The sequence below is a fragment of the Rattus rattus genome, chromosome 13 (assembly GCF_011064425.1).
Source record: "Rattus rattus isolate New Zealand chromosome 13, Rrattus_CSIRO_v1, whole genome shotgun sequence".
Taxonomy (NCBI): Eukaryota; Metazoa; Chordata; class Mammalia; order Rodentia; family Muridae; genus Rattus; species Rattus rattus.
The window spans coordinates 2,984,348-2,999,509 of record NC_046166.1 but is presented as its reverse complement, the minus strand read 5'-3'; the positions used below and the strand labels follow the sequence as shown (position 1 = coordinate 2,999,509).

General features: G+C 47.5%; 1 protein-coding gene across 2 annotated transcripts in view; it reads right to left on the bottom strand.

The window, feature by feature from the left end:
- Positions 1-15,162, bottom strand: part of Arhgef3 (Rho guanine nucleotide exchange factor 3) — a 281,753-nt gene that overhangs the window by 125,845 nt on the left and 140,746 nt on the right. For both annotated transcript variants that reach the window (XM_032918596.1, XM_032918597.1), the window contains one exon: positions 9,620-9,682. In XM_032918596.1, the coding sequence (XP_032774487.1) occupies positions 9,620-9,682 (63 nt within the window). The remainder of the gene's footprint in view (positions 1-9,619; positions 9,683-15,162) is intronic.

Here is a 15,162-nt window from a genome sequence, read left to right as displayed (position 1 = left end):
GGGCTAGAGTCAGCAGCTGGACACTTGTCTAGCATATCTGAGACCCATGTTCCGTCCTCTGCCCTACAAAATGAAAAGTGTATCGCTCTAACTCACAAGCAGGGTAGCTCACGTTTGAAGATATCATCTGCTCTCACTTTCTTATTGAAGGTATGTCAGTGTTAAACACGGTGCCTGAACCTACCCCTTAATGCAGTAAGACACACGCACATGTAGCTCCTGCCACAAATTTGGTTTTTAAAACTTATTTTAAAGATCCATTTCAATGCCGCTGGTTTGATATTATGATGTGTAGCATATGATAAACATTACGCAATGCTGAGGGGAGGGGGAGCTGCTCAACTAGGAACTTCCCGCATTCTGGGACCAGGTTCCTCGATACCTTTAATGATCCAGTGCTCACCACCCCGGTCAACACTCAGGACCACCACAGAGCATTTTCCCTATGTGCATGCTCCATGCCCCCTACAAAGTCCATGCCATCTCAGCTCAGTCTCTCTCTCCATTTTTCATCCCTAATCTGAGGCAGCCATGTTTTCCTCCCCTAGTAAATCTTTTGTCAAGAAGTCTGTTGTACAGTGTGACTTTTGTGGCATTCCTTGGCCCCTATCACCAAGATACGTTTTCCCTGTAAAACCCTTTCAGAGGGAGTGTCTAGAAATGTCACAAGATGCCATGAGTTAATAACCTGTGTGACCTCATCTCCTCATTCCTGTGATTCCATTCTCCCAACCTAACCACTATCCACAAGGCAGTGTGTTTCCTTCCATGATTACTTCTTTGCATGGAAAATGTACAGAAACATAAGATAGCATATGTACTGTATTTTACAGCTGCATTTATTACATTACCTGTACTATCTTTACAAGTGTCCACATAACGCATCTATACTGCTTGTTTCTTAACTACTTTAAATGTAATGGAAATCCACATGCACATCTATTCATCCTGCTTTTTTTAAATTTTCACTATCAGTTCTACTTGTGGATGTGTTTTGGGATAACAGTAAGTGTCCTCAAATTCACAACCAAATTTTTTCTGTATTATTTGGTACCAGCAGCAATGGTAGCTGGTTGACTTAGTCACTCTTCTGTTACTATGAAGAGACACCGTGACCAAGGCTAGTCTTATTAAAGGAAAGCTTCGAATCGGTGGCTGCCTCACGGTTTCAGAGGGTTAATTTATTGTCATCATGGCAGGAGCATGGCAGCTGGCATGACAGGCATGGTGCTGGAGAAATGGTAAGAGCTGCCTATTCATTCCTGTAGGCAGAGACAGAGAGACAGAGACAGAGAGACAAAGACAGAGAGACAGAGAGACAAAGACAGACAGAGACAGACAAAGACAGAGAAGCAGAGGCAGAGAGAGACAGAGACTGGCATAGGTTTTTAAAACCTCAAATCCCACCCCTAGTGACACTTCCCCTATCCAGGCCACACCTCCTAATCCTTCTAATCCTTTCAAAGACTTTCCTCATCCAGGTGACTAATGAATAAATATTCAAATATATGAGTCTATGGGGTTCGGGGGAGGCAGTCTTGTTTTGTTTTGTTGTTTTGCTTTGTTTTTTCAAGGCAGGTTTCAAGCCAGCCTTAGCTGGCCTGGAACTCACAGAGACCCACCTGCCTCTGCCTCAGGAGTGCTGGGATTAAAGGTGTTATTCAAAACACTGCACTGGTCGTTCTGTACTTGCAGTTCTGTACTTACTACAGAGAGGGGCTAAATTCTTCTGTAAACTTACTCGTTTCCATCCTCATGGATTTAAGGAAGGAGGCTGCTATGATCTCAGTTTTACAGGTGAAGAAACTGAGGCATGGAGCCACATTCCGCACCCAATTCTGATCATAAATCTAAACAGACATTACAGACCGCAAGAACTCTCACTTAACCTGGCCTTCACTGAGATCACCTCACCTCACCAGGAGCCCCAAAAGACAGCTATGTAGACCTGCACTTACTGAAGCCATTAGCATCTGAGAAGGTCTTGAAAGACCTGGGGTTTTTTTGTCCTGAAAAGTTCTGTGCAGTGCCTTGGCCTAATAATCACAATAACTGACTAGGCCAAAAGAAAGAAGCAATGTGCTTCTGTTAACACTGGTCAAACTTGATGTCAGGCGGCAGATTCAGAACAACCTTCTGGAAGTGGGGTCCCTGCAACCTAATGCCCGAAGGAGCCTACAGGCAGCATGAACAACAGTGCATCCCAAATGAGAATGTCCACGGATTACGGATGAGCATGTGCTAACGAAGGCTGGCCCTCACCGCCCGCTTGGTCTCCAGGGTGATAAGAGCGTTATTAAAGCCTGCCACGTAATTCATCAATGCTCCTGCTGGCTGGGGAAAGGCTAATCTCCCTAGGTAGCAAGTTCCAGAATAGGCAACAAGAAACAAACCTGCAGAAATGTTATCTTTTTTAATTATCTGGACTCCCGAGAAGAGATAAAATACTTTCTGCTGCCCTGTGTCTGGTTGGATGTATTCTAACAGTGAACACGGCTTTGTTCCATGGAGACAGGAGAACTTTCTCCCCTCTTTATACCAGCACACAAGCTGAGTGTCCAGGCAGCACCACAAGTAACTGGAAGGCACAGGTAACGAAAGGATGGGTGTGCCTGCCGCGTGCTTCACAGGATGCAAACGGCACTGACTAAATGGCCTGTCAATCATCCAGCACTCAAGCCAAAGGCTTTTCTCTGACTTTCTTCCTTATCCTGAGGTAGCGTGGGGAAGCTCTGCCCGGCAAGCTCCTGGGTATGAATCCACAAACTTTGACAACTGAGGCCGTGGCTCAGGTATCTGATCCTTGATGTTTCTATTTTCAGAGAGGGTCAAAGGATTGCATTGAGCATTGAGGGAAGGATTTGGAAAGCACAGAACATGTGAATACTTAAACACCTTCCCAGTAAACTAGCACTTGGGGGTGGAGGACAGACCTGGCTACTATGCCCAGTGCCCTCTTTAAGACTCAGGCTAAGGGGTTGGGGATTTAGCTCAGTGGTAGAGCCCTTGCCTAGGAAGCGCAAGGCCCTGGGTTCGGTCCCCAGCTCTGAAAAAAAGAACCAAAAAAAAAAAAAAAAAAAGACTCAGGCTAAGGCTTCCACACACCCATTGGCCTCACCCTAAAGGGATATCACAGATAAACAGATGAGATGTGGGTTGCCTCAGAGCCACCAGGCAGCAGGCACCCACTTAGCAGGGGTGACTGCTGCCACGTATGTCTAACGGATCTTGGATTGCCACTGTCTACCGTGAAAGACTCCGGGATTGAGTCCTCACATCCCCGACATTCTGATTCTTGTTTACCCAAACTGCGTGCCTGTAAAATAGAACAAAGGGGCTCTGACACACCCTTCCAAGTAACCAGCCTGAGACCGAGACTGCCTCGTTCACTCACTCACTCACTCACTCACCCCAGACTTGTTTATGAAGCACCGATGACAAACACTGTTTGTGTTAGCAACCAGGCATCTCCACCATCTGCCCCCAGGGACCCAGCGACGGCAGACGTCATCGCTAGCTGCCGAGATGTGACACATTCCCACTGTCACCATGAGAAGCATACCCCCTGCGCTAGTGCTGCATCCACTTATAAAAGGCCAGTCTCTCCTCTCTCCACTCCTCCCCGCCACCCTTGCCCAGAGGTAGCCTCTGTAAACTCCCTCCTCAGTAAACCTCCCAAGTGAGCTCTGTCACATGATGTGGCTTTATGGGCTCCTTTGCTTAAGTCATAACTTTAAGAGTTCATAGTTTTTCCAGTAAACGTGTAAGCAGAACATGACTGTACTATATTCTGTAATAAATTCAAAACAGTCTGCGGAATGATCAGAGTCCAAAACCTAAGCATTAAAGATCTGGATAAATAATTCATCTCAGCTTCTGTCTAAGGATTTTTAAATTCCGCCTACCTCCCTTTCATAATGTTTCTCGCCCTTCCTTTCAGTCATCCACACGACAGAAGAGGCACTAAGCCCACCTCTATCCAGCGCTCACTGAGCGTCTGCTGTGGGTTAAGTAAGGCCCGTGCAGGTTGCTGAGTACATGAAAACAGCAGCACACAGACTCTCCTGTAAAGAGCTCCGAGACTGTGTGGGAAGGGTGAGACCCAAGCATGCATCACAGAACAGGGTAGTTACCGCTATGACAGGGACACGTGTCTGTGATATTGGGAGGACGGGAACATGGAAGTGGCTAGAGGGAAGAATGCAAGAACCCTGGGAAGGCTTAGTTGGCAGCTGGATATGAAGGGCAAGTGGGTAAGTGTCAGGAGAAGAGAAAGTGTATTCCAGACACAGTGGGTAACGTGAGCAAAGGCCTGGTGACAGGATGGAGCCTAACTGTAAGAAAATCAGAATGGCTAGCTGTGTGTGAAACTGGTGAAAGGCAGTGGTTCAGGTTAGACCAGACCGGTGGGCGGGGCTGAGATAGTACCTCCTTTGAGAGTACTTCAGAGTCAGGGAGGTAAGGATTATAAACCAGGATAACCTGGTGGTATATGGAAACAGAGAGTCCAGTGACACGGTTCCAGGCATACACAGAAAGGGGCTCCGTTATCGGGGAAGTCCTGAGGTTACTCTCCTGCACAAAGGCTGCAGCTGACCTGTTTTCTCACCTCTGGACAGGGTGGGAGAAAGAACAAGATGCCTCATGGGGATGACAGAAGACATATTGTCACTGCAGAAGGAACTCAAATGCATGAGACAGGATACACAGCCCCAAGTATTCCTTGCCGGAGCTTATCTCAATCTCTACAAACTGGCAAGGAGCTCTAACCTGCTCCTCCCCCAGCCTCAGGTCCAGACGCTGCTTTCCACAGAGAAGGCCTAGGAGGACCAAAGCAACAATGTATCTGCACCAGTTCACAGTGAGCTAAGAGGGCCCTCGGAAGAGGAGGGACGAGGCTCACAGACTCGGCAACCGGAAGGTGGTGCTTGAGGAGAGAAAGGGACAGGACAGGCAGCAGAGAATGGGTCCCTCCCGCCGGGTTCTATAGAAGACTCAGCATCTCTAGCATGACTCCCACCTCCCACGGACAGGAGGAACATATGGCTGCTCAGGGGATACAGCCAGTGAGCCAGGAATTCCATATCTTGGACTTGATCCTGCTGAGTAAAGGGATTACACAGGCGTATTCTTGGATGCCCATCAGTATTATTTATAACAGAGGAAGTCTGTGCTTACATAAATCCCTAAGAAAGGATGGGATGAATGAATCTGTTGCCTTCATTTGACGATGCAGCTATTTAAAAACCACGTTATTAAAGAATATCGTGAGACACATTGATGTACTCTTAAATAGTAAGTGAAAAGTGTCCAACTAACTAAATGTGTGTAAATGTGTGTCATGATCCCAATCTTTTAAAACTGGCTGTGCTTATGGGTCAGCAGGATACCTCAGCAAGAGAAGCATTCGCTTATCAAGCCTGATGACCAGGGCCCAATCCCCAGGACCCACAGGGTTGAAGAAGAGAACTGACTCCTGTACGCTGTCCTTTGACCTCTACACACATTCCACGGCACACGTGTAAACACACACACACACACACACACACACACACACAGAGCGAGAGCGAGAGCGAGAGCGAGAGCGAGAGAGAGAGAGAGAGAAATAAGGAAATGGGAATTAAAAAAAATCATACATGCTTACAAAAACCTAAAGGACTGGCTTAAAATATATACACAGAGCATTTGGGAACACATGGACATAGTAACTTTGTGGACATAGAAGGCAGCAACGAATATCAAACCCGATCTCACGTCAAGCTTGCAAATGTTCTACTGCTCAAACAATATTTCCTCGGTGGCACCATTGCCATTTTGGGGGCACAGTTGGCTTTCTTAGGACAGCAAGGACTCACCAAGCTCCCCACTCAGGCACCTCTCAGCCATCAGGATTTAAACTAGAAAATTGCAGTGGGAGAAGCTATCTCCCCACCAGCAGCCTACTCATATCCTCTGACGTGAGAGGAGATTTGGAGGCGGCTGCCAGGAGCCTTCTCCACTCTGCAAATTGTTCTCAAAAATATACACTGCCTTATTTTTTCATTTCTGAAATAGTTTCTGTTCTATCCTCTCCGGAAGCTGGGGGATCAGGTGATGGATCAGTTCAAGTGGTGAGGGAAAAATAGACCCCAATTATTTTGTCAACTATGAAGACGTTCTAGTCCCAACGAGATAACAATTCTTTGTAGGCAGGTCATCCTTCCCTGGGCTTCAAGACCTTCTAGTGACCCCTGTAAAAGGCGTTTTCAACCAAGGGGCTTGGCCGGGATCTACAGATGCCAAGGAATTGTGTGTGATTTAAGATCTTGCTTTATAGTTCAGGCAAGCTTCAAACTCAAAATTCTCCTGCTCATGTCTCCTAAATGATGGGATTGAATGCGTGTGTGTGTGTGTGTGTGTGTGTGTGTGTGTGTGTGTGTGTCACCGTGCTTGACTGTCTCTGCTGCTCGCTTGACATCAAATTAGTAAACAACTCTCTCTTGACATCATAAATGGAGGTCTCTCTCTCTCCTCCCTCCCCTCCCCCCCCTTTCCCTTTCCCCTCCCCCCCACCTCTCATTCTAAAGGACCAAAAGCAGGCTGTGTTGTCACCCTTACCCTGACTGAATGGGAACCTGACTACTGACCCCAAAAGATGCCCATCTTAGCTAGCAATTTCTTGTTCAAAGCACACATCCTGTGGCTATCTTATCACTTAGGAAGTGGGGTCTGAACTGAGAGTACCTATCTCACTACACCCTCACACCCACCACCAAGAGCTACTAATTGAAACCTACCTTTTCCCTCCACAGACTTTCCACTTACACAGAGCATTAGGCACAAAACAACTCTTTAGCCGGTTCTGACACATGCCTCAGTCCCTGCTGCAGAGGCAGGGGGATTGCTTGAGTCTTCGGGTTATTGGCCGGTTTGGGACAAGATTGTGAAATAGCAACAGCAGAAACACCACTTTTTCAGGACTGTTGCTGTAAGGACTCTCCTGGACATGGCCACTTAAAAGCACAAAGACATAGTCCCTTCAAGTCTAAACTGACCAACCAATAAAGACCACTTCCTTACCAGAAAAACTAACTCACGGGGTTCAGATTTTTAGATATGGTTGTGTTTGTGGTGAACCGTCTCCTCAGGGGTGGCTCCAACCACTGCTTCATTCAGCAAGGGCAGGCTCCAGGTTTGAAGTGAGAAACTCCTTCCCGGCCACGCCTGGTTCTTCCACACTTCCTGTCAGCTCTCTGTGACTCTAAGGGTTGGTGGAACTTGCAACACAGCAACTTCATGGAAGTGGAAGTCCCTACAACAGCTTCTAGGTCTCTAACTTGTACAATTATTATAACACTCTGTGGTAACAAGAGGAGGACTAGGTTCTGAGACCCACTTGCCAAGATAAAAAGCCAAGCAAATCAGAAATAAGCCTGACCAGAACTAAAACCCCTAGGGAGTGAATTAGTGAAATGGGGTAGTTTATTTCTTTTCCTAGAAAATCTCATTACTATGACAAAACATGATACATGAGTTAGCAAGAAAAGAGGAAACATCTGTAATTGCACAGGGGGAAATCATTATCTAGAAATTATTCATTGTCTGAGACCTAGGTGGGCTGAGTAAGGAGGCAGGGCCATTAATGCCCATCAAGACAAAAACTAAATCAAACTTAAAACTGCCAGTAATCCTTTCCAATCAGATGAGCACTTCTCAGGTAAAAAAAACAAAGCAAAACAAAACAAAACAAAACAAAAACACTGAACCCAACCAAAACAAACAAAAACAAAAAATATTTAGAGACAGGCATCAAAACACCAGGTTGCAGCTGAGGAAACTGTAGGCTGAGGCAGAATCTTAGAAATGCCTGGACAGGGGTTGGGGATTTAGCTCAGTGGTGAGAGCCCTAGGGCAACCGCATGGTTCATCCCTAGCTCCGGAAAAAAAAAAAAAAAAAAAAAAAAAAAATGCCTGGACATTTGCTCTGTCCCTCAGGTGGATAGTTCATCTGCACGATGGCCAAAGAGTCTATTGATTCAGCTGGAGAGATAGATGGCTCAGTGGTTAGGAGGCCTGACTGCTCTTCCAGAGGTCCTGGGTTCAATTCCCAGCAACCACATGGTGGCTAAAAGAAAACTATCTGTTATGAGATCTGATCCCCTCTTTTGGTGTGTGAGAAGACAGAACATTCATGTAAAATAAATAAATATTTTTAAAAAAGTAAACTTAACAAAACAAAATAAAAAAGACTCTATAGATCCTAAAAGTCATAAAGGTAAAGTGCCACAAAATTAAAAGTTCCCAAACAAGCAATAAATCTTACTGCTGATACAAGAAGTTCCATAGCTTCCCATCAATAAGACGATCTCCAATGAATAAAGAGAACCCTAGAGGAAAATCTTGTTACCACAGCAACCTGATAAATGGCCCAACTCCATCATCTGATGGTCTAAAAGACTAGGCTAGATAAACACCATATGGTGAAATAAAGACACTCAAGTACATGATTAGTAGCCAGCTCAGGATCATTCCATCAAGGCTATTACATCAGGAAATTTGACAAATAATTAAAAATAGCTAAAAGAGCATTGTTCATATTGGGCAAATAAGTGGCATTAAATGAGACCCTAATAATTGATATTCAAGGAGCTTCCGGTTTTCACAATGGTTTTAGAAGACCAACTGTCTAACCAGATGAAGACGCTGAGCCTTCACACATCCTAGAGTACTCTCACAGTCTCTGTAGGAAATACCACAATGTTACATGGATCCACAATGCATGAAGAGTAGATCCCAAATAATATCTCAGAAGAAGAGATAGGAGGATAGGAGGAACCTGGGACTCCTGAGAGCTCACTCTAGCCCTCACCTGGGGAGACTTGTCAAGTGTGTCAGTCATAGGATCAAAGTCCATGTATAGGAAGTCAACAAAACGAAACATCTAGGAAATCTCAGAGGGCTCCCTACCTGCGCCATCACCAGCTCCCAGCTACCAAATCGCTGAGCCTCTTCTGCAAGCTCCCGCTTTTGCAGACAGACACAATGTAGCCAGGTTTCCTGGCTTTTCAAACATCAGGAGTCATGTTTGGCATTCTCATTTTCGTTGTTACATTTCACTCACCGTGTCAGGTGGAGTCTTTCCAGCCTTATTTTCCAGATGAGGAATCACTCCACATGCATGCTAAGTACAGAATCTTGACTAAGATCTGTTGAACCCAGACCCACTCACCTACTATAAGAATCTTCTTCCAGCCTTTGGGCCATCCAGCTGCTGGAATCAGGCCAGGCTCCTGACTCCACCCACCTCCCAAGAGAAAAACACCAATCTGTCTTCTTGAACCAGTGTCTCGAAATACATAGTAGGATCCACCTAGATGCTACCCAGATGCCTATGTTTATAATTTACTTGGAGAGGAAACACATAGGCAATAAATATATTGTCTTGAAATTCAAGTTGGTTATGCAACTTTCTCCAGTAAAATGAAGAAGAGATTACAAACAAAAAAAATTCCTGTAAGTCACATCTCCACAGTTGGATGTCCACTTAAAGCAAGCAGCGTGGCAACAGATGACATTCGTACTAAAAGCGGTGCTGCGGTGTGCCAGGGGCGGGGTGGGAGGTAGAAAGAACTGAACTTACACTTATGTCAAGACTGCATAGGCTGACGGCATCTTCATCCTGGGCACTCTGCTTCCGTTTCCGCTGCAAGACAGAAGAAAAGACAAAATTCAATTGTAAGCAGTGTTTGCAGCTTTGATGAAGGAAGAAAGCAAATCAAATAACCCATGGAGTTTCTTATCACTTCCATGTGTCAACCAAAAGCTTCAGCCAACCGTGCAAGGTAGTAGGACCGAGAACCATGGGGAATTATTAAGCTCTGGGCTGATTGGTTTGCATGCTTATTCTTACTTATGCCACCACAACCAGTTGGCCTCTCTCTCTCTCTCTCTCTCTCTCCTCTCTCTCTCTCTCTCTCTGTGTGTGTGTGTGTGTGTGTGTGTGTGTGTGTGTGTATGTCCCTCCCACCCCCACTCCACTATTCTACCACAGATACCTCAAATGAATCCATATAATTATGGCCACATCGGCTTGCCAAATTAGGTGCTGAAATATATGTTCTCCTCCATAAAGCAGAAAAGGTATCTATCTATGAACTATGAGAAAGCACCTCCAAGATGTGTTCAGTTATCTTCTGCATCCTCGAGTCTGTCTGAGGCAAGTGCTTCTTGGGTTCTCACGTTTGTATAGATGCTGCCCGAAGACCAGAGCTGCTGCTGTGAAGTTGAGGGATTGTCTGGAGACGTCTGGAGTCTATAACCCCCCCACCCCCTCCCCGAGAAGCCCACCTCCTCTTCTCATTCAGAACTCTGATCTGAACAAAGGATTGGACAGTGATCAAAACTGCCCCTGATCACTTAAATGGACGCTTGCAGAACGGGTATCTGCTATGTGCCAAGCTCTGTGTCTGCTTCCAGGAACACAACTGCCACAGTTAAAGAACGCGTAGCCTTGCAAGAGAGAGACAGCAGATATGATTTGCACACCTCGATCCACGGGTTAGAAAGTCATTTCTCTGAATGACTCTTAACTCCAAGGTTGGGGTGGCAGGGCAGTGGTGACATCGGCCCCAAAGAGAGGGAAGCACAGTGATAAAGCTCTTCTCAGAGGAGGAGGAATTTAAGTGTCAGATGAAGAGGAGGAGTGGGCTGGACTTTCTTTTTATAAAGCCAGCTATGTACTTAAGATCTGAGGCTGAGCCTGGTCCTCCTGACCAGCAGATTTATGGAGTCTCTGAGCTTTCCCACTGACGTGAACTGGATTGCTGCAGAATCAGTGATCAGAGATGATGGCAAGAGTCCTTCGTGCAAACTCAGCCATTCTGGGATGGTGTACATATTCAAAAGGCAAATACTCCACTCGGGGTCTCTGGTGGGGAGCCATCAAGAAGAGGCTGACAGATGTCTCATGCACACTTGTGTGTGAGGATGCTTCATGCACATATAGGACTAATCCTTATTAATTCAACATTCAGTTATAGTAAGATGTCAGAGGAGCTAATCCATTGGTTTATATGGTGATTCTGTGTGTGTGTGGGTGTATACTTGTGCTCATCTTTCTGACACAGTCTATGTTGCTTAGGCTGGCCTGGAATTCCTGGCCTCAAACAATCCTCCCACTTCAGCCTCCCAACCCGCTAGGGCTATCTAGGCATGTGCCACTGCATCCAGTCAACAGGGTAACCTTCTGAGATGGGTATGGCGAGAAATCATTTCCAATTTACAGGTAAATAAACTGAGGTTGGCAGAGATCGTGCTATGGTATGATCCTTACCCACCACTGGAAATGTCTAGTGGAGTTGCCTTAGATGGCACAGTGGGGAGGGCAGGCAGATGTATACGGAGGATATGAACCCAGGACCTTTAGCCTGTCCGACCTTGAGATGTTGTAGTACCACACCGGGGATCTCGATGGGGTGGGAACTGGGCAGGAGGAAGTTCAAGTTCCATATAAAGCCAAAACAACACCAGCCAGGCCCACCCACTGTTGGCACTACAGACGAGGTGAGTGGCATTTAGACAAAGTGGCGGGCCCTGTGCAAACCACAGTGTAGGCCACACCACTGTAGGACATTACCTGGTATTATTTGGTTATACATTTTGTGACATTACAAATTTCATTCCTAAAGCACAAATAAATAGTCTGTCAAGCAGACAGAGCATAACGTTTTCTTGAGAGGTCAGCTGATGAGGAAGAGGGCAGATGAACTCTCATCTTTGCAACCCCGGCATCCTCTAGAACACAATTCCACAGGTTACCCAGTGTTGGAACCTGGGACCTAGGACCCCTCCTCCAGCCCTGAGCCCCAGTCCGTGTGACAAACACTCTCTCAGACATTTTTACATGCTACCTCAAGAGTCAAACATGATGATTAGATGGCCTTCAATGGCCTTTTCAATGATGCTGGAGCCAGTGACTCCATCTAAGAATGATCTTTAAAAACCCACAGGGCAGCTGACCGCAGTACACACCCTTTTAATCCCAGTACTTGGGAGGCGGAGGCAGGCAGATCTCTCAGAGTTCGAGGCCAGCCTTATCTACATAAGGAGTTCTAAGACAGCCAGGGCTACACAGTAAGATCCTGTCTCAAAACAAACAAACAGAAAGAAAAAAGAAGAAGCTACAGTTCACATGGGGGCCAGGAGAGACAGCTCAGCCCCTAAGAGCACTGACTGGTTCAATTCTCAGCACCCACGTGGCTTATAACAGACTATAACTTCAGTCCCAGGGGATCTAACACCTCTGGCTTGGCATGTAGCAGGCATGCATGTACACTCAGACATGTATGTAAAGCAAAAACATCCACACACAAAATAACTAGGAAGAAAGGAAGGAAAGAAGGAGGGGAGAGAGGGAGGGAGGGAGGAAAAGGAAGGAAGGAAGGAAGGAAGGAAGGAAGGGAGGGAAGGAAGGAAGGAAGGGAAGAAGGAAGGAAGGGAAGAAGGAAGGAAGGAAAGAAGGAAGGAAGGAAGGAAGGGAAGAAGGAAGGAAGGAAGGAAGGAAGGAAGGAAGGGAGGAAGGAAGGAAGGAGGGAGGGGAAGGGAGAAAGGAAGGAAGGAAGGAAGGAAGGAGAGAGGGAGGGAGGGAGGGAGAAAGGAAGGAAGGAAGGAGGAAGGAAGGAAGGAGGAAGGAAGGGAGGAGGAAAAAGGAAGGAAGACAAGGAAGGAAAAGGAAGGGGAGGGAGGAGGTTGAAGGGAGGAAAGGAAGGAAGGGGGAGGAAGGAAGGAGAAGGAAGGAGGAGAAGGAAGGAAGGGGGGAGTGAAGGAAGGAGGGAGGAAGGAAGGAAAGGAAGGAGGAAGGAGGAGGAAAGGGGAAGGGAGGAAGGAAGGAGGGAAGGAGGGAAGGAAAGGAAGGAAGGGAGGAAGGAAGGGAAGGAAGGGAGGGGGAGGAAGGGAGGAAGGAAGGGAGGAAGGAAGGGGGGAGGGAGGAGGGGAAGGAAGAAAGAAAAGGAGGAGGGAAGAAAGGAAGGAAGGAAGGAAGGAAGGAAGGAAGGGAGGAAGGAAGGAAGGAAGGAAGGAAGGAAGGAAGGGAGGAAGGAAGGAAGGGAGGAAGGAAGGAAGGGAGGAAGGAAGGAAGAAGGAAGGGAGGAAGGAAGGGAGGAAGGGAGGAAGGAAAGGAGGAAGGAAGGAAGAGGGGGAGAGGGAGAGGGAGGGAGGAGGGAAGGAAGGAGGGAGGAAAGGAAGGAAGGGAGGAAGGAGGAAGGGAGGGGGAGGAGGAGGGAGGAGGAGGAGGAGGAAGGAAGGAGGGAGGAAGGAAGGAAGGAGGGAGGAAAAGGAAGGAGGAGGAAAGGAAAGGGAGGAAGGAAGGAAGGGAGGGGAGGGAGGAAGGAAGGAAGGAGGAAGGAAGGGGGGGGAGGAGGGGAGGAAGAAGGAAGGAAGGAGGAAGGAAGAAGGAGGAGGAAAAGGAAGGGAAGGAAGGAGGAGGGGAGGGAAGGAAGGAAGGAAGGAAAGGAAAAGGAAGGAAGGGAGGAGGAGGGAGGGAAGAAGGAAGGAAGGAGGAAGGAAGAAGGGGAGGGGAGGAAAGGAAGGAAGGAGGAAGGGAGGAAGGAGGGGAGGGAGGAGGAGGAAGGGAGGAGGGGGAGGAGGAGGGAGAGAGGGAGGGAGGAGAGGAAGGAAGGAAGGGAGGAAGGAAGGAAGGAAGGAAGGAAGGAGGGAAGGAAGGAAGGAAGGAAGGAAGGAAGGAAGGAAGGAGGAAAGGAAGGAAGGAAGGAAGGGAGGAAGGGAAGGAAGGAAGGAAGGGAGGAAGGGAGGAAGGAAGGGAGGGAGGAAGGAAGGGAGGAAGGAGGAAGGAAAGGAAGGAGAAGGGGAAGGAAGGAAGGAAGGAAGGGAGGAAGAAGGAAGGAGGAAGGGAGGAAGGAAGGAAGGGAGGAAGAAGGAGGGGAGGGAGGAAGGAAGGAAGGAAGGAAGGAAGGAAGAAAGGGGAGGGGAGGGAGGAGGAGGAAGGGAGGAGGGAGAAGGAAGGGGAGGAAGGGAGGAGGGAGGAAGGAAGGAAGGAAGGAAGGAAGGAAGGAAGGAAGGAAGAAGGAAGGAAGGAAGGAAGGAAGGAAGGAAGGAACCTATATAAGTTACAAGATAAAAGTCACATGGATTATGAGAAATGGGTTTCTTGTCTATTCTCACTGCACAGGGTGATGGCTAGCCCCTGCTGGCAACAAACAAGTCAGAAGGGCTCTTTGGTTTTGTTTGTTTTTAAAGATAAGGTCTAGCCTGGAATTTGCTACGTAGACCAGGCTATCTCTGCCTCTTAAGTGTTGGGGTTGCAAGGAAATACCACCACACCCAACTAAGGAGTCTGAAGCTAGAACTCTAAGCCAGAAGCAAAAACTTCACAAAGCATCCTCTAGTGATTGCTCAGCCCCTGCATGCTCACCAACCACTTCTGTACCAACAGCTGCTCTGGGTCCCGGAAACCGGCACCAGCAAGGCATACTTCCTGACTACTAACTGGGAATAGAAAAGGAGAGAATGTTCACATTCCACCATGAGTGAGCCAGGCAAGGCAGAGAGAGATCAGACACCGGCTAACTTTTCTCTCTAGTGTTTGACTCTGTGAACACTCGTGACTGTGTGTGTGTGTGTGTGTGTGTGTGTGTGGAGGGAGAGAGAGAGAGAGGAGAGAGAGAGAGAGAGAGGTCGAGAGAGAGGTCGAGAGAGAGAGGTCGGTCAGAGGTCAATGTCACACATCTTCAGTCATGTTCATCATTAAAATTTTAATGTTTTTAATTATGTAGGGTGGGAGGGAATATGGGTGTAAGTCCAGGTCCCACAGAGGCCAGAGACTTTGGACCTCTCTGGAGCTGGAGTTATAGGAGGTTGTAAGGTATCAGGCATGACCTCTGGGACCTGAACTTGGGTCCTCTGCAAGAGCAGTATTGGATCAAACACCTGAACACCTCTGCTGCCCTCCCACTGTCGGCTTCTTTGTTTGGAGACAGACACTCGTATGATCCTAGAGCTTGCTGATTGGCTGGCCTGGCAAGCCAGCAAGCCCTAGGAATCCTCCTGTCTCCACCACCCAGAGCTGGGATTATAGGCACATGCAGCCGCCCCTAGCTCTTTATGTGGATGCTGAGGATGGGACTCGACGTCCCAGTGCCTGCACAGAGGCTGGAACAGAACTGGCTG